We start from the raw sequence: 23757 nt of genomic DNA, 5'->3' as shown, positions 1-23757 counted from the left end.
CAAAAATCCAATAATTATCCAATTTAAATTCCAAGCCTTTTGTGTTCAAATATTTTCCTCTAGATTTTCACTTCCAAATTAATTCTTTCAATATTCAAAGCCAATTTTATAAGTTCCAATTTCATTCTTTCTCTCTCTGGTCTCTTGATCTGGGTACACATCCTACATGCTGGCCTGTTTCCCCTTTTCTTAATCCTGATGTGTGTGAAGGTAAGAATCTACTGAAAAATACTTCCTTATCTAGTTGCCTTTTGGGCTTATGAGTTGGATTATGAATCTTTGTAACCAGAACAGGAACTTCACTGTGATGACATAGAAGACACTCTAAGGCAATGTCAAAGAATGCCATTTAATATCTTTCCTAATGTGAAGCAGTATATGAAACACTGGTTGCCTATTCATCAAAACACTTTGGTTCAAAGCAATTTAAATTTCCTATTTGTTATTTAAATGAACTCATCTGTTTAGGCCAACTGCTTGTGAATCATTCTGTACATTAAACTGACTGTCAACTTTAAGAGCTAGACTTATGAATGGAATTCTTAGGAAAGAAAAAAGAGTGGCCTTTTGCCGAGCTTATTGAAAACTGCTTTATACTTGACATGTAAACATATGAATCCAGTTCTGCTAGATTGGAAATAAGATATGTCTACTGCACAGTTGTAAAACTTGATCGCCTCATGTGACATATCGCGACGTATCATGATGGGTTTTCTCTTTGTTGTGCCAGGGTGGGTGTGGCCTGCATGTGATGCATCCAGCCCGTGGACTGCCAGTTTGCCACCTCTGATCTTGTGCTATCTCTGCATGAGAGCTGCTCTCAGTCAAGAACAGATAATAGTTGATCAAGTAGACACATGTCGGACTACAGTAATCTGTAAAGGCAGATTAGTAGGACTACAACAGAGGGAGACATCAATGAGTGGGAAAGGTGATTCTCTAGATTAGTGGTTCCCAAAGTGGGTGGTACCGCCCCTGGGGGTGATGGGATGCCTTAGGGGGTGCTAAGAGGCAAGGGGGCTGGCAGGGAGGCACTAATAAGCAAGGGGGGGGCATTCGAGGCACCGGCCACGCAGGCTCACCCCATTGACATTTGCACCGCTCGGTAGCCAGCGCCTCAAATGCAGCAGCAGTGGCATGTGGGGAAAGTAAAGCAACGTGCCGCTGTGGCCACGTTCGATGCGCCAGCTCCACAGGCTCACCCCATTGAGCCCCTTGCACTGCTCTGGTGCAACAGTCAATGGGGTGAGTCTGCCGGTGCCGGCACCTCGAATGCCCCCTGCCACCTCTTAATGCCACCAAGGGGGCCAGCAGAGGGGCGCTAAGAGGTAGCAGGAGGGCATTCAAGGTGCCAGCACCGCAGGCTCACTCCATTGACTGTTGCACCAGAGTGGTGCAAGGGGCACAATGGGGTGAGCCTGCGGAGCTGGCATGTCGAACGCAGCGGCGGCAGCACGTTGGGAAAATAGAGCAAAGCCTCTACTTTCCCAAGTGCTGCCACTGTCACATTCTGTATCTATCTATCATCTATCTATTTATCTATCTCTCTATCTATCATCTATCTACCTACCTACCTACCTACCTATCTATCTATCTATCTACATCCATACATTCATCCAAAAGGTCTGTCTGTCTGTCTGCCTGCCTGCCTTCCTGCCTGTCTTTCTGTCTACCTACCAACCTATCTTGCCAATATAGATCTATTTATCTACCTACCTACCTATCCATACATACATCCAAAAGGTCTGTCTGTCTTTCTGTCTGTCTTCCTGCCTGCTTGCCTGCCTACCTATCTATCCATATATTCATCCAAAAGGCCTGCCTGCCTCTACCTATCTATGTACCTATGTACCTATCTATCTATCTATCTATGTATCTATCTATCTATCTATCTATCTATCTATCTATCTATCTATCTATCCATCCATCCATCCATCTACCTACCTACCTACCTACCTACCTCTCTCTCTGTCTCTCTGTCTCTCTCTATCCATCCATCCATCCATGTTCGAAACGCCGGCCCCGCAGGCACATCAGGAAAGTAGAGCAAAGCCAGTCTGGGAGGGAGGGGGAGAGGGAGAGGGAGAGGGAGAGGGAGAGGGAGAGGAAGGGAGAGAGAGAGAGAGAGAGAGAGAGAGAGAGAGAGAGAGAGAGAGAGAGAGAGAGAGAGAGAGAGATCTTTGCCAGCACATTGAAACATCTTTGGCTTCTATTAAAGGTTTTGTGGACGAAACATGGTCAAGACTATCAGGAAGCTCTCACATTTTGTTGAGGCTTTAAACAGGATCCATTGGACCAGATTTCCACCCTAAAAAATTACTTTTCCCCAATGTATTACAATGCCAACTCTGAAAAAGGAAAAAACCAAAATGTACTGGTAAATTACAAGGAGAACACACACACACACACACACACACTCCTAACCCTGTTGGAGCAGGTGATTGGACTAGAATAGATATCTCATTATCTTTCTCTCCCTTCCTCCCTCCTTCTTTATTTCTTTTTCTTTCTGTCCCTTCCTTCCATCCCCCCATCTTTCTTTGTCCCTTCTTCTTTCTTTCCCTTTTCTCTTTCTTTTCTTCCTTCGCTCTTTCTCTCTCTCTCTTTCCCTCTCTCAGACTCACCCCATTGACTTGGTGCACCACTCTGCTCGGACTTGCTTGGGCAGGTCCCTCTGGTGCAGTGGGCTCAATGGAGTGGACCTGCGGGGCCAGCACCTAGAACGTGGCAGTGGTGGCACATTTGAAAAGTAGGGCAAAGCCAGAGGTCGGTAATTTTTTCTGCAAAGAATTACAAAAGCTTCTGGGTTGTGCACAAGAAGGGACACACATGTCAATGCAATTCAGCAACATAAAATAAAGAAATACAAATAAAACAAATCAACAAGAATTGGCAAAGCATCTCTGATTAGATTTTATTCACTACTAGAATCTAATCAGAGATGCTTTGCCAATTCTAGTCCAATGACCTGCTTCAACAGGATTAGAAGGGAGTGTGTGTGTGTGTGTGTGTGTGTGTGCATGGCTGTCAAAACTCCAAAAACAGATCAAGTACCGTATTTGCCGGCGTATAAGACGACTTTTTTGCCCTGAAAAAGATGCCTCCAATTGGGGGGTGCGTCTTATATGCCGGGTCGTCTTATACGCCGGCAAATAGTAATTGGGAAGCACTGCGGCTGCCGTGGCTGAGGCACTTTTGCGCACCGTGGAAACGATCCCATGAAGCCGAAAGAGCAGCCAGCCTTCTCCCAGCTCCCAGGAAAGCGAGGCTCGCACCGCCCGAGCTCCGCTGAGGTATCCGGCTGGGGCTGTCAGGAGTTGTTACCGCTGGCGCGGCTCGCGCGGCTCCAGTCCAGCGTTGCCTCGGGAAGGGAAAGGCAAAACCAGGAGCCGCTGCTGCCATTGCAAAGCGCCGCCGCGGCTCTTCCTTTTTGCCTTTCCCTTCCCGAGGCAACGCGGGACTGGAGCCGCGCCAGCGGTAACAACTCCTGACAGCCCCAGTCAGATACCTCAGCGGAGCCCGGGCGGTGCAAGCCTAGTTTCCTTGGGAGCTGGGAGAAGGCTGGCTGCTCCTTTCAGCTTCACGGGATTCGTTTCCACGGTAGACAAAAGTGCCTCAAAAAAAAAAAAAGTGCAAAAGTGGAAGGCGTGCGGAAGAGGGGGCGAGTATATAACAAACTATATTTTGAGTGGAAATGTTGGGGGGTCGTCTTATACGCCGGGTCGTCTTATACGCCGGCATATACGGTAGCTCTGGCAAGGCCAGTCACAAATTAGAACACTTGGTAAACAACCGGCCATTAAGTGAGGACCACTTATATTTGGTTTGCCAGTCACCTGGCCACGCCTACCCAGTCACATGACCACCAAACCACACCTACCCAATCACGTGACCAGCAAGCCACGCCCACCCAGTCACGTGACCACCAAACCACACCTACCCAATCACGTGACCAGCAAGCCACACCCACCCAGTCACATGACCAGAAAGTCACACCTTCAAATTAGGCCACGCCCTCAGAAATTTGAATCCCACCCTTGGGTGGGGGGCACTGAGGATGAGTTTGTAGCACCAAGGGGGCGGTGGACTGAAAAAGTTTGGGAACCACTGCTCTAGATAGTATATGTTATTAATTTCTAATGTGACTTTTGTTATAATACATAAATTTAGTTTTGCTTCCACTGATGTATCCTATAATTGCAGTCATTGCCACTAGGAACAGGATTTGAAACTTTTATCCCACATGAGCACAGTCATATAGACAAATAAATAGAAAGAAAAAAGGAGGATCACTTACATATAATATGTAGGAAACACCCCTTCAAAGTACCAGCATTGCTTTTTGGCCTCTGAATACTGAAAAGAAAGAAAAAATATAGTGTTGTTCATCAGATGCCAGCATGAATCATTATAAACATAAAGGATATTACAACTTCATTTATCAGAAATTCTAATGAAGTAAAAAAAATATCTCCAGGAGGTTTTTCCAATCTGCTGCTATCTAGATGTGAATGAAATATAATTTCCAAAAGTTCTTACATTTTGCATGTGGAGTTGAATGAAAATAATTTTAAATAAATCCTAGGATAATAAAAGTTACCAGTTTGGGAAAAGATTAAATGTTATCTCTGAACTATTTCTTCCACAGTTTTCTTCAGGGCTCTTGCCATTAAAAGGGAAATAAAGAGATGGCAAGGATCTTTTGTCCGTACATCTACTTTGCCCCCAGGAATCCTAGACAAATCATAACCTTTTCTCTTATCACAAACTGCAAGCATATGCAAACATTTGCAGTGAAATTCTTCACGTTTACTTGAAGGAAATCTTCCTACTATGCCAAATTAGGTTTACCTACTAGTATGTTGCTTCTGATCAAAACATTAATCTTGAAATAAATCTGATTGAACCAACTACAGAATTTCTGAAAGTCAAATTACATCAGATTTCCATCATCTACACAGGTGGCCAACTTAGTTGCAGGCATTAGGGAAAGAAAGGAGTATGACTGCTGGAGAAATGCAAAATTTTAGAAGGAACTATGTTCTCTTACTTGAGTTCCTTTTTTATTTTTTGGACACCATTTCTTCCACTTTTATATAATAGACTTTTCCAGGAATGCTGGACAAGAACTCCCAGCTAGCAAGACGTTTGTAAATTGTCATCTAATATATCTGACGGGCCTTAGACTGACAAAGGGTAGATTTAAAACAAATGGAATATTTCCCTTATTCACTGTTGCTTTGCATTGATTCAGAACTCTTTCTATCTTGAATTACTCTACCCAATATTTCTATGGTAACATCTCCAGCTGTTTGGAATTGGGATATTGTATGCTTGTTCAAAATAAGGCATTTTTTTTAGTGTGCTCATTCTGTTGATATTCCTCTTCTTTCCACACTATGTAAATATAAACAAGCTACATGTTGGATTGTAAAATGGAAGCTGTCATTTGAGCAGATTTAATTCTCAACTGAATATCACACTGAACAATTATTCTAGAAAGATAATGACGGAATTACAGGTTTTGTCCATTGGGTCACAGGCCCTATCTACAGGTAACAGCCTCTACACTTTTGACAAGGGACAAATAAGATTAAATTCAAAATACATACGAGCATCAGTGTAAATTATTTCAATGTTCTAAAACATCCTGTTGTAATACACTTAGAAACTTAGGAAGTTTGGGTTTAAAACAATAAAATATTTCTGAATAATATCAAATATCAATGTTAATATTGCTATTATAATTGTTTAAATATTTTACTTTTTTAATCATACTGAATATTCACATATTGAATATTCACCTGCAGTAGAAAAATAGTGTGCAGCTTGCATATGTTAACAAAACTGGTCACCTCACCTAATTGCGTGTTTAACCTTACCCATATCTTAGAATTTTTGCTTAAGCACAAAACCATAAGACTTTCTACATTTATCAAATACATAGAACTAATCAATTACTTTAACAAGTAATGATAGCCTATTTCAATTTGGCAAATGAAAATCGATATTCTCCTTTCTAGGATTTTCAAATTTATTTGGAGTTATGCTTATGCACAAACTGTCTTAACTATCTTGTTTATGAGTTGATGGAAATGTTTACTTATATTTTGTTGCTAGAGATTTGACTTTTTTAATGCATGATGAAGACAAAATTATCTCTGAAATCTTTTTGATATTCAGAGAGATGACTCATTCATTTAGCATTATAATATAATTAGATTGCATGTATGGTTACAACAGACTTATAACACATTTAATCAGTATTTCTTAGTGTTCTTCATTGTTCAGAGACCTAATATCAATTATAGTGTTTTAGTTGGAATTAATGCAGGTTAATAGGAATTAATACTGGAAAGAATCTCAGTAGAATATATTGCAATGTTTGTACCTTAATTTTTTTCAGAAAGAACTATCAATTTGAGTTGCAAAAGATGAACACTGTCATTAATTGATAGATGGTAAATATATTTCTGTCTTAGAGGAACTGTATTAGAACTAGCACAATGCCTTTCTTAGTCTTTCAAAATAAAGAAATATTTGTATTTACCAGATAAGCTAAAAGGTATTGCCTTCTGAATTGGCAATACTAAAAAAGGCAGATATTTCAAAATGAAGAAACTACAGAAAAAAACTTTTTTCTGTAATTTGCTTCATTTTTAATTTAAAATAAAGATAATTCCTAGAGATCTTACATGAAATTATTGTAAAGGTAAAGATTTCCTCTGTCCTGTGGTGTGTGACTCATGTCTGCTTTTCAGCCAAGGGAGCTAAATAGAATGCTGTTATCTTCCCATCAATGTGGTACCTATTTATCTACTCACAATTAATGGGAGCTCACCCCATTGTCTCAAACCCAGACTATTAGCTTTCCAGCTGAGCGTCTTTAACACTAAGTCATTGTGTTCCCCTGAAATTATTGTAAATGAAATTAATGTCCAAGCTCTGGACCTGGCCAACACAGAAGCACAACTGCTCTGGAACCATGAAATAGAATCCAGGTTTATTCAGGTCAGAACCTTAGCACAAATTGAGTTCAGTTACAGGTATAAGTCCATTGTTAAGACTACGCTGGGAGACACTGCCTCCCAGTGTCTTTTGTAGGCAGAATCCACACCCTCCCTGCCTGGACATGCCCCCAGCCATTCAGCCAACATCCAGTAACTGAACATCCCTCTTCAGCTAGCAGTCTTTTTGCAGCAAACAGTCTACCAGGGCTCCGATCTCCTTCCCAGCAACCAATTGTGCAGCCTCTCCCAACAACCAGTCTTCCAGGGTTCCGCTCTATGGCCCATCGCTTTTTGAGTCACCACTGGCCAGCTGGTTGTCAGCATCCCGGCACCCCACTGATCAGCTAGGCCAGGTGACCGGAAACACTGCCATCACCTTGTAGGCACTGGAGAATTCATTGCTGAACAGCTGGGAGGCAGTGGCTCCTAACACTGACTTCATCTCAATGGTCCAAGCTCCGGACCTGACCAACACAGAAGCACAATCGCTCTGGAACCATGAAATAGAATCCAGGTTTATTCAGGCTGGAACCTCAGCACAAATTGAGTTCAGTTCAGTGGTGGGATTCAACTGGTTCTCAACTATTTGCTAGAACTAGTTGTTAACTTTCTAAGCAGTTTGGAGAACCAGTTGTTGGAAGAAATCTCCTTTTGTTTTTTTCCACTAATCCCGTAAGGAAGGCAGGAAGTAAACATTCTAGTGTTGTTTCTAGACTAATCTTTATGCCCTGGTTACAGAAACCGCCTCTTAGTTAACCCTTATAACAGCTAAAGGTTCATGGCAGTACACCCAGACTTATTGTCACCTGATCTCCAGAATTTTTCTTTTCTTTGCTGGTACTTTGCTGGGGCTTGACTTTCTTAAAGGGAAAGAGTTGTTTTAAACTTTTTACACTGCTTTTGGGAGGAAATACTCTCCTGTTGGAGTTTTTCCAGCTGGGATGCAACTTTGAAGAAATAATTGAATAGCAAAGCAGAGCTGCCGGAAAGAAGCTTTCAATGACAAGGACCTAAGATGAGTGATATTCAGCAAGGCTAGCTAGAAAGATTGACATTCAAACGTGAGTTTACATATCCTTTCTGAGTTTTGGTCTAAAACTGGATTTTGGTGAATTTTAATTCTGTGCTTGGTGATTATTGAAAATTATTGATGGGATAATTTTGCCTATTCAGCTTTGTTTGGAAGGGAAAAAAAGGTTAATTTCTGTTCCTGAAAAGAAGGAGGATTCAGTAATCTGGCTAGTTTCTGTGTTCTGGTAATTGGTTTAACAAGCAACAGCTTCTGTGTTTGTTCTTTTGCTACCTTCTAGCTCGAATTGCTTTCTTTGTAGTTAGGCTTACCTCAAGTGTTTACACTTGAGCTTGCCTGGGATGTGATCTTGTCTTTTAGTTTTAAAAGGATTTAAAATGTTTTGATTTAAATTTTTGTATTATGTTTGAATTTTTTCCTGCCGCATGGTTTCTTTTTTATCTGGGAGGATTTTCCTTCACTGCTTTAGTGGTTCCTGACAGTCCTTTTGGGGTGTACTTCCAAGAGGCAGGATGCAAGCTTGGCACTGATCTTTTTTACTGCCTTTCTGGAGGGCACATGATTTTTTCCTTAAATCTGGATGAATTCCTTAGGATATCTTATGAGGTGAATGAGACAGCTGGTATCTTTTAGGGGTGCAAATGGATCTAAGGATTGCTTCTCCTGGGTGTGCTCTTTCTGGAGAACTTAAATGACTTCTCTGCTAAAGGGTTTCACTTTATGAGCAAGAATTGGCTGCTGATAGTTTTTAACTATTTTAATTCCTCAAGGTGCTCTGGTACCCTGCCTGATTTGTAACTCCACCCAGTCACATGACTACCCAGCCATGCCTACCCAGCTGGTCATTAGGGCAGAGAACCAGTTGTTGTATTATTTGAATTCCACCACTGGTTCAGTTACAGGTGTAAGTTCGTTGTAAAGTCAGCACTGGGAGCCACTGCCTCCCAGTGCCTTTGGTAAGCAGGGTCCACGGCCTCCCTGCCTGGACAACCCCCAGCCATCCAGTAGCAGACTGGTTCTTTTCAACTAGCTATCTTTTTGCAGCAAACAATCTGTCAGGGCTGTCAGGGCTGTCATCTCCTTCCCAGCACCAGTTGTGCAACCCTTCCCAGCAACCAGTCTTCCAGGGCTCTGTTATATGGCCTTCCACCACTTTTCAAACCACCACCAGTTAGTTGGTTATTGGCATCCCAACATCGGCTGATCAGCTGGGTTGGGTGACTGGAAACACTGCTGTACCACTCCGCCTTTGCCTGGTAGGTTCTGGAGACTTCACTGCTGAACAGATGGTTGGCTGCTGTCTCTCGGGCCCCCAGCATGCCCCTGATCAGCTGTTCCAGGCAGCCGGGACTGCTGCCACCATTCGCTGATGGTTGTCATGCCATTGTTTTTTTAAAAAAGTTTTTCTTTTTTACAACAAACATACAAACAAAACATAAAAACATAAAACCCTCTTTCAATTATATACATACAGCATGTTAGTTACAATTTTTTGTGCTATCCTTTTTTTACCATTACTCACAAGTTATATAAATTCTCACCTTATCAATCTAGCTTGTGCTTATGTAATATCAATTATTAAACATTCATTTGACTATTTTTCCATCAATCTATTAACTTTTATTATAAGGCTTACTAGTCTATTTCTTCACGATGTCTTTTTATCTAACCATTGATAAAATAAATCCGATATAATATAAAATTGTTTATCCTCTTGTTCTCTAATTTCAAATGTCAATTTACTCATTTCGGCACAGTCCATGATTTTCTTAATAATTTCCTCCTGCATAGGTATTTTTTCATTTTTCCAATTCTTAGCAAATACAATTCTAGCCACAGTTAAAACATTTACAATCAAATATTTCAATTCTTTACAATATGTTTCCGGTATAATTCCCAATAAAAATATCTCAGGTTTAAAGTCTTTGTGTTGTTTTGTCGTTTTTTCTAACCATATCCGGATTATAGTCCAATATCCTATAGGAAAAAGCTTCAATAGTAGATAACCATAGTGGAATTTTTAAATAATATTGCTTTTTTTGCTTTTTTATCTTCTCCCAGTTTAGAAACAATGCTTCTCGAATAGAATGTCTTCTAAAATACCCCTGCATTTTAGTTCCCTTATACCAGAGGAAGGCATGCCACCCTAACAGCAAGTCATGTCCTTCTAAATTCAAAAGTATTCCTTAGTGTTATCCACTCCTTTACCCATATCAGACTCGTCACTTGGTAGCATAATTCCCAATTGGGCAGAGCAAATTCTCCTCTTATTCTTGCATCTTCTAGCAATTTAAGTTTTATTCTCACTTTCTTCCCCTGTCAAATGTATTTTAGCACTATTTTGTTTAAATCTTCAAAAAATTCTTTCCCTAATCTGATTGGAATTGTCTAGAATAAGTATAAGATTCTAGGCAATACATTCATCTTAATTGTAGATATTCTCCCAATCAGTGATAATTGTAAATTTCCCCATTTTATCAAGTCTGTCGCAATCTGTTGTTTAAGTTTGAGATAATTATCCTCCTTAAGTGTGCTACATCTTGGTGTTATGTGTATCCCTAAATACTTAACCTTATTTGTGACCTGGATCCCCAAAACTTCCTCCAATTCTTTCTTTCGTCTTACTAACATGTTCTTTGCTAAAATCTTTGTTTTATTTTTATTTATTTTCAAACCTGCTACTTTCCCATACTCTTCTATCTTTTCTATCAGTTTAGGTGCTGACTCCAATGGATCCTCTAATATGAATACCATATCTGCAAAAGCTTGTAATTTATACTCTTTTTATATTTTCATTCCTTTTATTTATTTTTCTTCTCTGATGTTCCTATTTAGCACTTCCAGTGTTAACACAAACAACAGAGGTGACAGTGGACAGCCTTGTCTAGTCCTTTTTCTTATATCAATAAAATCTGTTAATTCTCCATTTATCACAACCTTTGCAGTTTGTTTATGATATATCATTTCTATGGCTTGAGTAAATTTTTTACCAAAGCCCATTTGGTCCAATTGTAACAGCATAAAATGCAAATTCACATTATCAAAAGCTTTTTGTGCATCTAAAAATATCAGAGCCATTTGTTTTTCGGGATGTGCCTCATAGTATTCCAGTGTATCTAAAATTATTCTCAAATTATCTTTAATCTGTCTCTTTGGCAGAAATCCATTTTGATCAGGATGAATAAAATTGTTTAAGTATCTTTTCAGTCTTTCTGCCAAAATTGAAGCAAAAATTTTATAATCTGAATTTAATAGTAATATTGGTCTGTAGTTTTTAACTTGCTGTGGGTCTGTGTCCTCCTTCGGTACAAGTGTGATATATGCTTCTGACCATGTTTTGGGTATTTCTTCTTTGTCATAACTTCATTCATAACTTCTAATAAGTGAAGATTCAATGTTTCCTGGAATGTCTTATATAATTCCACTGGCAAACCATCTGGACCTGGTGCTTTCCCAATGTTTTGCTTTTTTAAAGCTTCTGTTAATTCCATCATTGTTACGTTACTTTCTAACATTATTTCAGTATCTTTGGGTATCTGAGGCAAATTTGCTTCCTGTAAGTATTGTTGAATTCTTTCTTCCTGAACATTCTCTTGATGGTACAGTTTTCCATAATAATCTTGAATAATTTTTTTCTCCGCATTTCCATAGCATACATGTCCTTGTTCATTTATCAATTGATTTATCCTTCTCGAGTCTCTTTCCTTTCTCAATTTATAGGCTAGCCATCTGCCTGGTTTGTTTGCATCTGCAAAATAGTTCTGCTTAGCATTTTTATTTTTTTATGCTATTTCTTCTTTTTCCATTAGCCCCATTTTATGTTTAGTTATGTCCATTTTAATTTTAATCTCCTTTTTTGTGGAAATTTCTGTAATTCTTTTTCCAACTTCTTGTAGTCATCTTCCAATATTTTAAAGGTTTCTTTTCTGTTTTATATTTCTCTTCCTTGTATAGTCCGTTATCAAGCCTCTTGTATAAGCCTTCATCGTGTCCCAGAGGTTCTGTAATGATGTATCTCTTTTGTGTTTTCTTTGAAGAAAAAAGTCAATTCTCTCTCAATTTTCTGTTTAAAGTCTTTTTCCTTTAATATTGTGTTATTTAAAGTCCATCTAGATCTCCTTTTTTGTCCTTTCCATACAAGTGGTATTGGATTGTGATCTGCCCAGGTGCTTGCTTCTATTTCAATGTATGTTGGAAACCAATTCTGTTGACATCCATATCATATCTATTCTAGACCATAATGCATGTCTATTTGAATAAAAGGTATATTGTTTATTTTCCGCATTTCTCTCTCTCCATGCCATTGTTGTTCCCTAATCACACTCCTCTCAGGTATGGCAAACCCCAGTGGGGTTTGACAGAAACATCATGTTGCTTAAGAGCTTTACCTTTACAAACATCTAGTACAAAAGAAGCATATACTACAAATAAAATATGTTAATATATAGTTCCCAAGTCAGTTGATTTCTCTGACTCAGGACAGTTACTATTAAAAGAAAATGAAATCCCACTATCCAAGACCTTAGACAGTAGCATAATAAAAGGGACTTTCCTGCCTGAAAATTTTGATTTTTCAAAACTCATAAGCATATCAATATTTGTTGGACAGATTGGGCGTTGGCAAATTTACCTGAGAACGCCCTTTCTATAGATGCTGCTAGAGAGCCCAGGATGGGTTAGACTCCTCCTGATGACATCATCAAGCTGGGTCTGTCTTGTATAACATAGTCTGGACGAAATAAAGGCGGGGCTGGGCTCTCTAGCAGCATCAATAGAAAGGGCGTTCTCAGGTAAATTTACCAATGCCCATTCTCCTAAATGCTGCTGCGAGAGCCCAGGATGGGACATACTAAAGCCCGCATGTCCATGTGAGGGTCCTCGTCTGGCAAATTTCTCCGAAGTTGGAACCACTCACTGAAGCAACCGTCTGCCAAAAGCCGCACTCCTCAAGGCATAGGAGTCCAGACGGTAATGTCTGATGAACAGAGACGGGGAGGTCCACGTAGCCGCTCTGCAAATCTCCACTAGGGGTGTCTGAGTGGCCCAGGCAGCTGAAGTTGAGGCACTCCTAGCAGAGTGCGCCGTTAGGCCCTGGGGTACTGGAAGGTTAGAAGGCCTGTGCGATGCATGCTGTGATCCACCTACTCAAGGTGGGAGGAGAGGCTTTGTTGCTCCCAATGGGAAGGGGAAAGGACACAAACATGGCCTCCGTTTTGCTAAATGTAGAGGGACGTCTGATGTAAATTCGAAGCACCCTGCTAACATCTAGGAAGTGCCACTTGTGCTCTTAAGTCGTGGAACGGAAGGGGACAGAAATCAGGTAACACTATGTGTTGGGATCTGAGGAACCCAGTATTAATCTTAGGTACAAAAGGTAAGGTCTAGATGTCTTTCCTGACAGACAAAGCTGCCAGGACCGAAATCCTTCTAGAAGGAGTGATCGCTATCAGAAATGCCACCTTACAAGACAAAAAACTGCAAGGGAATTGACCTCAGACTGCAGTAATTTAAAGAAGTCCCATGTGGGATCTCGATGACCACTGGAGGCCTCAGGTTTGTAACACCCTTCAGAAACCTGCGGACTGTGGGATGTCTAGACAAAGATTCCATTCCCCCCAAGGATAGAACAGAGGGCAAGGCTGCAACCTGCCTCCGCAGAGTGCTAGGTGAAAGTCCCTTGTCTAGGTTCTCTTGGAAGAAGTCCAGAATCTGGCATTTAAGGCCCTGGAAGGGGCAATGTCATACTTATGACACCAATCACTGAAAGCCTTCCAGGTTGCATCGTAAATGCAGTTGGTGAAGGGTCCCCTGGAGGCTTGGATAGTTCTTATTACTCTGGAGGAATGATAGTTCTGGATCAGGGATCCCCACTGTCTGAGCGACACTCTCAGAATCCTCCCAGGACGGGAGATGGAACACTTAGTAGTCTGTGAACCATGGCCTCCTGGGCCAGTGAGGGCTACAAGTATAAGTTCTGCTTTTCTGCCCACAGTTTCTGGAAGACCCCCGGAATTGGGGCAGAGGAGGAAAGGCATACAGGAGTTCCCATGGCCAAGGGCTGCATAAAGCGTTCATTCCCTCCACCCCCAGAACCGCACACCTGGAGTAGAACCTCGGCAGTTGCATGTTGTCCTGGGAAGTGAGGAGATCCAGTGCTGGCAACCTGAAGTGCTCCAACAGCTCCTGAAATAAATCGGGGTGCAAACGTCACTCTGCCTGGTCAGTAGTGGCTCTGCTAAGCCAGTCAGTCTCAACATTGGCCCCGCCTGCAATAAGTTCAGCTCTGAGCGATACCTGGTGTCTCTCTGCGCATAAGCAGAGTTGATCTGCCTCTAACATTAGGGGTAGTGAATGTGTCCCGCCTTGGCGGTTAAAATGTGCCTTGGTTGACACCTTGTCAAGCAAGATCAGGATGTCCCTATCTGAGACAGCATCTTCTACTTGTGTCAGGGGCCAAATGGACCGCTTGAAGCTCTAGCCAATTAATATTATGGCCAAATTTGCCTGGGACCATTGTCCCTGGACCACCCTGGATTGAAGGTGGGCTCCCCAGCCATACAGACTGGCATCCGTGGTCAGCACTAACCTGTCCGGTTCCTTGAACAAGAGTCCCATGGAAAATGCCTCAGATGACCCCCATCGAAAAGATTTAAGGACCAATGGAGTTAATCTGACCTGAAAGAGGAACAACTCCTACCTTTCTTCTGATAAGGTAGAAGAAACCATTGGAGTGACCTGGCATGGAATCTAACTGGCACTATATTAATGCATGATATCATTTTCCCCAGGAGCTTGGAAATCGTAGCCAGGGGCACTCTAGGGTTAGATTTTATATGGCCAATTAACTGATGCTCTCCTGATGTTCCTGGGACAAGGACACCTTGCAGGAAAAAGTATCTAATACTTTTGGAGTAAGGAATTGCTGGGAGTAAAGTGGCTTTTTTTGCCTCTTTGACAGAGAAACCATGCTCTTGGAGAACTTGAATGGTGATATCCAAATCTTCTGCTGCTTTAGATGACTGGACCAGTATATCATCCAGGTAACACTGGACTCTTATTGAGATTGCCCTAATAAGGGCTGGCAAGGTTGCCACCAGTTTAGTAAATGATCTGGGGGCTGAAGAAAGGCCAAGGGGCAAGGTCCTGTATTGGTAGTGTCCCCCATTATAACAGAACCTGAGGAGCTGCCGATGGGTCGTAAGTTCAATGGAAGAGAGGAGATAGCCCTCCCAAACACTCTCTAGAATAGAATGCAGCATCTGCATTTTAAGGTGCCTGAATGGGATAAACGCATTCAGAAATTTTAGGTTGAGAATAGCTCGCCACGCCCCCCCAGGCCTTGGAGACAACAAAAAGCCGAGAATAAAACCCAAGTCCCCGTTGGAGTTCAGGGACTGGTTGAATGGTTGTTATGTCAACTTGGTGTTGAATGGCCGATTCCATAAGGGCCCTTTTTTGAATTGTCCCACGAGATGGGGCAGAGCAGGAAATTTCCTGGGGGTGATGATAGAAATTCTAGTTGTAACCCTGACCTTACTGTATTGAGCACCCAGGCGTCTGTCGTTGACTCCTCCCATTTGGATGAGAAGGCCAAATGACCTCTGATGGGGAGAACAAGGGATTATTTAGAGCGACGGAATGAGCGACCCCTTCCCCCACAAAAGGGCCATTTACCTGCAGTTTGTTGTTGTCTGCCCGGTATGTCAGGGCATTGCTCTTGGTGCTGGGAATACTCTCTCTGCGACCTGGAGAAGCGAGAAGTAATTTTGGACCTAAATGGAGGTGGCAGGTAAGGGGCAGGATGGAAGTCTGCCCTCCAGCCTGGCGAGGAAGGAACTTTTCCTTTGACCCTCATTTTGATGAATGGATCGAGAGCACCATCGAACAGCTTCTCACTGGTGCTGGGGCCCGAAGCCAGCTTCCAGTTGTGCCGAAACTTTGCTGCCAAATTCGTAACCATAGCAGTCTCCTCCCTGCCACAGACGAAGCCATGGTCCTGGAGGAGAACTGGTGGAAATTAGGGTGGTGTCCCCATGAATTCCACTGCTGCTATAATCTTATTGAGATCTTGATGCGATCTCAAGTCTGATGGAGATATGTGGCCTTGTAGCTGGTGCAGCCAGCGGATAGAGGACCTGTGAAAAACAATGCAGCAGTTGAGGCCTGGAGAGCCGAAGCAGAGGCCTGGTGGTTACATTTTAATATCTTCTCGGCACGTTTGTCCCCTGCCTAAAGTACATCCTCGGGCTCAGTTGGAGTGCCCAAGGAGAAGGAAGCCACGACTGGAGTGTCTACAGAGGGAATTGTAAGAGCGGCAGCGAGGGAAGGGCCCACATTGTAGAACCGCCTGTCATATGAAGATGGGTAGGGGCCTGTGGCAGGAGAGGCAAGTTAATTCTGATCAGATCCAGAAAAACTGGGTGATGGAAGGACCTTCAAGTGGACTATGTTTTTGGAGAAGAGGGAATCCCTGGACCCCGACTATACCACCTGAGGTTCTAAGGCAGCCTCCTCTGGGGACACTGGGCAATAACCAGTGCCTTGTGGAGGAGAGGCTTGAGTAAAGCCGGTTTGTGGCTGATGTGGGTTGATCGGGTAGCAGATCTTCCTCTTCCTCAGAGAGTTGGGGTCCCAGATCTCTCCCTCCTCCCGTTCAGAAGCAGGAGAGTGGTTACATTCCGATGGTTCTGTATAGTCTCCCTGCTCTAGTGCCTCCCCATTCTGATTGAGCAGAAGGGGCCTTGGGCTCCTGTGGGTGAAGCAGTCCCCTCTGGGGCATCTGCTTGTAGTAGGCCAGCAAAGAGGGGCTGGGCCCTGTTTGAGGGTTGAAAAATTCATAGCAGCCCTTCTGCTAGGCCCTGTCTGATGGCAATGGAGACTACATCTTGGATGTAGTTGGGTCTGCCACCAAATGATGGATCTGAGGGGTGAAGGCCTGCAGCGGGGGTGAAGGAAGCCTTGAGTTTATGTCAAGAACACCTTAGGCCATGGAGGGCCAAGCTGAAGATAACTTAATAACTTATTGGACTGGGACTGGAACAACTAGTAACAACAATACTAGACTTAACAACTGCCTCCATCTCATCTTCTGCAATAGTTTGAATTCAATTTACGGAATACAAATTATAGAACCCTTTTCCAACAGTGACCACAACATGATTGACTTTTGTCTCAACATATGTCCATGCAAAAATCACCACAATGACGTAATCCGTAATTATAACTTCAAAAAAGACAACTACGATCTTATAGACAATGATCTCTCATCTCTTAATTGGCAATTTCTATTCACTGGATGCAATACTGTTGAAGACCATTACAACATATTTTTACTTGAAGTCAAAAAAGTCATCAAATTATATGTACCAATAACAACTCCCCAAACCAGAAAAAAACAGATTACCCATAACAATAAGGAAGCTTCAATCCAAAAAGAGATCACTTTGGCAAAAAAACAAATCTGGTCATGTTGCCAACTTCAAAAGCCAATACAAAAATTTATGCCACCAGATAAAGACTGGATGCACCAATTATCACATTAAACAAGAGGAAAAACTTCCATGCACCAATTCCACCCACGCTTTCTACAATTTTGTAAACAACCAACTAAAAGACTCAAGGTCCATCCCACCCCTGAAAGGACCTAATGGTAAAGACTGCAACGACGACACTATTAAAGCCAACCTCTTTAACACATTCTTTGGTTCAGTATTTGTAAACAGCAATGAATCATGCCCATTATTTCTTAGTCGAACCACAGACAACTACAATGATCTAATAAATATTGATTTTACAGAAGACATTGTTGAAAAAGCACTGCTCAATCTAAAACCATCTCTATCTATTGGGCCGGACGGAATACGAGCCTACTTCTTAAAAAAGCTATCCACTGCCATAGCCGAACATCTAAGCATAATCTTCGAAAAATCTTTCAGGACCAGCTCCTTGCCAAACCTATGGTCACAAGCCACGGTCATCCCCATCTTCAAAAAAGCCTAGTTGAAAATTACAGACCAATCTCCTTATGCTGCATCACCTGTAAAGTCATGGAATCAATTATTAACCATTATCCTCCATTTAGAGACAAACAGCCTACTCTCTAACAATTTGGTTTCAGAAAAAAACTATCCTGTAATCTGCAACTCTTACACTGCAAAAACATATGGATTACACAACTTGATCAGGGCAAAACAATAGATGCAATCTACATAGACTTCTGTAAAGCCTTTGGTTCGGTGGTACACGACAAACTACTACTAAAATTAAAATCTTATGGTATCTCTGGACACCTCCATAACTGGATAGAAGCATTCCTGTCAAACAGACAACAAATGGTCAAAATTGGAAACGTCCTATCAAATTCTGTACCTGTCAACAGTGGTGTCCCTCAAGGCAGTGTTCTAGGATCAACTCTCTTCATACTCTACATAAATGATCTCTGTGATCATATTAAGAGCAATTGCATTCTCTTCGCTGATGATGTAAAGCTATTCAACACCACAGATAATTCTGCTACCCTTCAAAAAGACCTCGACTATGTATCAGAATGGTCAAACAAATGGCAACTTCAAATCTCAACAAATAAATGCTCTGTCTTACATATTGGCAAAAAAATCAGTAAATAAAATACAAGCTGAATAGTCAAGACCTTGTTGATGATCCAAACTCTGTCAAGGACCTTGGAGTACTCATCTCAAAGGATCTAAGTGCTAGAGCCCACTATAACTACATAGCCAAAAAGGCATTAACCTAATCCTATGTAGCTTTTTCTCTGGTACTATCACACTACTAACTAGAGCATACAAAACATTTGCTAGATCAATACTTGAATACAGCTCATCAGTCTAGAACCCACATTACATATCTGATATTAACACAGTGGAGAAAGTCCAGAAATATTTAACAAGATATTTAACAAAATATTTAACACTCCTCTACTCGTTGCAGAATACCTTATGCCACCAGACTTGAAATTCTAGACCTAGAACACCTAGAACTATGCCGCCTTCGGTCCAATCTAAGTATAGTATATAAAATCATACATTGCAATGTCCTACCAGTCATACATCAGCTTCAACCATAACAGTACAAGAGCAAACAATAGATCCAAACTCATGATTAACAGCACCAAACTTGATTGCAGGAAATAAGACTTCAGCAACAGAGTGGTCAATGTCTGGAATACTCGACCTGACTCTGTGGTTTCTTCCCCAAACCCCAAAAACTTTAACCTTAGACTGTCTACTATTGATCTCACCCTTTTCCTAAGAGGTCTGTAGGGGGCGTGCATAAGTTCACCAAAGTGCCTACTGTCCCTGTCCTATTGTTTATTTTCTTATATGTATCCATGTATTCATAACTATGTCTATACTTATACCTATTATCTTGTAAGCAATTGACAAATAAAATAAATAGATTTCTTGACTTAACAACCATCATCCCCAACCATAGGTTGTTGGAGTGCAGTTCTGCAAGCTACTTCTGCTGACTGCCAGCTGACTGCAATTTGGCAGTTCAAATCTCACCAGGCTCAAGGTTGATTCAACCTTCCATCCTTCTGAGATTCCAATTGTTGGGGGCAATACGCTCACTCTGTAAAAACTGCTTAGTAAAGGCACTGTGAAGCGGTATATAAAGTGCTATTGTTATACCCCCAAATTTTTATTTGGCAAAAACTGTCTCGTTTGTTCTATTTATGTTTTTATTCTTCAAGAAATTTTGATGTAAAACTGGATTATTGTTTTTTTTTTATTATTAAAATAAGGTTCAAGTGTTTCTTTAAAAAAAAAAGATCCTCAACCATTATTGTTTTTCTCATTCCAGAAATCTAGGACAACTCTAATTACTAGAAACTGTTAACACACCTGATAAAACATGATAGGATGTTGGCTACTTAAAATTTTTCTTCTTGAGATTCTTAATATCTTTTTTACTTTTCCATTTTTCTTATCACCTAGTCTGAGGAAGATTCAGGAGAACAATTTCCAAACTAATTTAGGTAAACTTTATTAAAGTACTTGTCCTATTTTTTATATGACCAACAAAGTAACTTTCCTTATTTGGGAGTAGAAAATGATGCAATTCAGAATTGAGATACGAGCAATTAACTTTCCCGTTCAGGTTTATTTTTAGTCAAAAAAATAAACAAACAAACTTAGGTCTTAGACAAAGATATATTTGATTTATCTTAGATTCCAACTCCAACCTGGCAATCCAAGTTTTAACCTATCACGCTGAGTGCAGCAACAATTATAACAGTTATATAGCATATAGTTAATTTATTGATTCACATATGGAATAATTCTAAATAATTGAAAATTTTTACATTTGGTAAAACGGCGCTGTATAGATGGTGCTATATAGAAAATTCTCCAATTGTTTATTAAAGCCATTTCAAAACTGTGGTGATAGTGGTGATAATGGAGGAGGAGGAAGAGATTCAAAATAGTTCGCCTCGTACAGATGTCAGCAACCCATGGCTCCGAAGCCACATGCGGCTCTTTGGACCCTCTGCTGTGGCGCCCTGTCCCATCACTGGCTAGCCCCGCTCCTTGCACTCCCTTGCCTGGCCTTAGAAGATAATAGCAACAGCAGGGGATGGAGAAGCGGCCGGGGCTGATTCTCCAGCACCTTACTCTTGCTGCTTGTTGGTGCTAGGTGGTAAGTACCTTCAGGCCCTTGTTGGTGCTGGGTATGCCTCGCAACCAACGCTGGCCTCACTAATACGAGGACTGGAGTGTGTGTGTGTGTGAGCAAGCTCTCTTTGGGGCTCTTGGCTATTTCTTTTATTTTTTCTTTCTGGAAATCTGAGCTGACTGAAGAACTATCACAAATCTGGGCAGGCAACCCTCCTCCTCCCCCTCCTCCTCTCACAACCCCCTGGTTGGCTGTGGCATGGCTGGGAGGGTGCGCACGCTTGGGGAGACCTCTCTTAAATGAGAAGTCGCCCACCACCCACCCCGCCCACCCCTTGGCCAAGCCAAAGAGGGAAGCCCCTGCTGCAGCTGGCAATTGTTCCTCAGCCAGCCTGGATTTCAAAAAAGAAGAAATAAAATGAATAGCCAAGAGAAGGGTCGCTGGAGCCTTAGTGCAGAAGAGAAGTTGCATCCTGTTAAGACCCTCAAGCAAGCAGCCGGCTGCCCCATGTGTGCCTTTGCTGCACTTTGGTGCTCGCTTGAGTAAGGTCTTCCTGCATGTGCACACCCTCCCTGCCTTGCCACAGCAAGAGGAGAAGGTGGGGGGCTTACCCAAAGGGAAGCCTCTGCTGTGGCTGGTGATTGGATTTCCAGAAAGAAGAAATAAAAGGAGGAGGGAGGGAGGGAGGGAGAGAGACAGACAGACAGACAAACAGACACACACACACAGAGAATGATACACACATACACAGAGGGCAAGTTAGAAAGAGAAACAGAGAGACACAGAGATAGAGAGGGGGGAGAGAGATAGAGGGGGAGAGGGGAAGATAGGGAGATGGGGAGAAAGAAGGGGAGAGAGAGGGAGACAGAAACAGAGAGAGGGGGAGAGAGATACAGAGAGGGGGAGAGATACAGAGTGGGGGGGAGAGATACAGAGGGGAGGAGAGATACAGAATTTCATGCCCCTGTCAGAATCTGATTCAGAGAGGGAAGCTAAGCAGCTGACAGGGAGTGGAAGTTTGGATCTGTTGGCTGGGGAAGGGCAAAGGCCAGCTGGGTAGAGCAGGGGAGAGGTAGAGCAAAGCAGAGGGGATTCAGAGGAAGACCCAGGCCCATCCCCTCTTCATCCTAGGGCACGCAGGGAGGAACAGAGAAGAGAGCAACATGAGTTGTGTGGCTTATGGGGGAGGAAAGGGCCCTGATTCCCTTCATTAGCTGTAGCTGGAACACAGTATTTAAAAAGGAAAGCTGCATACAGCAAAGTTGTTGGGAGCAAATCGTGAATTATCTGGTATCATCAAGGCTTATCTGGGTTCCTGGCATCTTCTCAACTGTGTGTGTTTTGCTGGGCTTTCAAGTCTGCAATTCCTTCTCCTGCCTTGTTAAGTTAATTACTGCAGCATGGTTTGTGGGGATCTTTATTTACAGTTTGTATGTACTTTGTTTTCGGACTGAATTTCCTCCACTTAAAGACTGTTCTTGGGAGAGTTTTTTCTTCAGCTGAAGGTAATCTGAACATTGGGGGCAAAGTTGGAGGTATTAAAGGGACATTTCTTGCTTATTTGACTGTGTTGCTTTTGTGACACATCCTGGGTCATCACACAGAGAGGGGGAGAGAGAGATATAGAGAGAGGGGAAGAGAGAGGGGGAAAGAGATACAGAGAGGAGGAGAGATGGATGCAGAGAGAAGAGAGAGAGAAGGAAGATCGGGAGAGGGGGAGAGAGAGAAAGAAGGTGAGAGAGGGAGAGAGAGATACAGAGAGGGGGAAGAGAGATACAGAGAGGGGGAGAGAGATACAGAGAGGAGAAGAGACAGATGGGGGGGGGAGAAAGAAGGGGGAGAGAGGGAAAGAGATACAGAGAGAGTGGGGAAGAGAGAGGAGAAGATACAAAGAGAGTGGAAGGGAGGGGCAGAAAGGTAGAAATACAGAGGGCGAGAGAGAGACATAGAGCGAGAAAGGTTCTGTGGCTGGGTAGGCATGCCAGATCATGTGAGTGGGTGGGAGTGACATGAAGTAGGCCATGCCCACCCAGTGGGTTTTTTTCCTGTGGGAAATGGGCCCAAGTGGTTCTTTGAGTGTTTAAGGTTGCAGACCCCTGACCTAGTACAATGCCTAAATAGCTTCAAAATGTATCTGGGGACTACAAAAAGCCATCTAAGTAGCTTCTTGATCATTCCCACCATATATTTAAAGAGACATCACTACTCTGCACTCATTTGGTACACAGATCCTCAACTTAATAAATGTGGTGAGTTAAAAATTACATAAAAATGTATGTGTCAATATGTCAATGTCATGTTCCTATTTAAGTATTTGCTTTCTCACTCTTCCTTAAACGGAAAAACACATAGGGACGCTAGAATAGTAACAAAAAGTGGTCAAGAAAAACTAGATGAACCTTCTTCCTTTAATTTCTGGAAAGAACAATTTCACAACAGTCTCTAAGTTCAAATCATGCATTTAATTTGCCCCCAAAGTACTATGTACTATGACCTGACCTATGAATAGTCCTGGTTGCTCAGTTCCATCCAGCCTAAGGGCATGTCAAGTTAAATCAGAATTTAGCCTTTTGTCTTGGCTTCCTGAAATCTAAATATGGCCCTGAGCATAAGCTTTTTTGCATAATTATCTTATGCAAAGATTACTTATCCTTATTTTTCTGAAATTGCAAATAGAGCTTTTCAGCACATCTCCAAAATCTTTCTAATGATAGATAACCTGCTGAATTTAACTTATATAATTCAGCTTTTGAGAGAAATGTATAAGAATAGAATTAAAAAAGTAACCAAAACAAGTACAGCAAACGTGAGCATATGTTGCAACTCACAGAAGCACAAGTCATGAGAACAGATGAGTTAACCTCACCTTTAATAGGCATAATGGCCACACCCTCACAGCTATTCCTATGGGGGAAAGACACTTCCATGCCAAATGTGCACTTCTAGCAGCAGGCTCTTCAGATATATGGATTATATACACACAGCTTTTAATATAAAGAGGCCTTTGGCCCGTTTAGGACCCAGCCTCTTTAGGAAGTTTAAAACATACCATGTAATTGTGATCTTCCCCATAAAAAGTAC

At 42.0% G+C, this 23757-nt stretch overlaps 1 protein-coding gene across 1 annotated transcript in view; it reads right to left on the bottom strand.

Moving 5' to 3' along the window:
- VOPP1 (VOPP1 WW domain binding protein) overlaps positions 1-23757 on the bottom strand; it is a 65717-nt gene that overhangs the window by 40683 nt on the left and 1277 nt on the right. Inside the window, exon 2 of the mRNA XM_026682813.2 lies at positions 4298-4356. Within this exon, the coding sequence (XP_026538598.1) occupies positions 4298-4356 (59 nt within the window). The remainder of the gene's footprint in view (positions 1-4297; positions 4357-23757) is intronic.

Source organism: Notechis scutatus, chromosome Z, assembly GCF_049901735.1.
Source record: "Notechis scutatus isolate UNSWTSFEM ecotype Mainland chromosome Z, rNotScu1.2, whole genome shotgun sequence".
NCBI classification, from domain to species: Eukaryota; Metazoa; Chordata; class Lepidosauria; order Squamata; family Elapidae; genus Notechis; species Notechis scutatus.
This window is presented reverse-complemented; position numbering and strand designations above follow the sequence as displayed.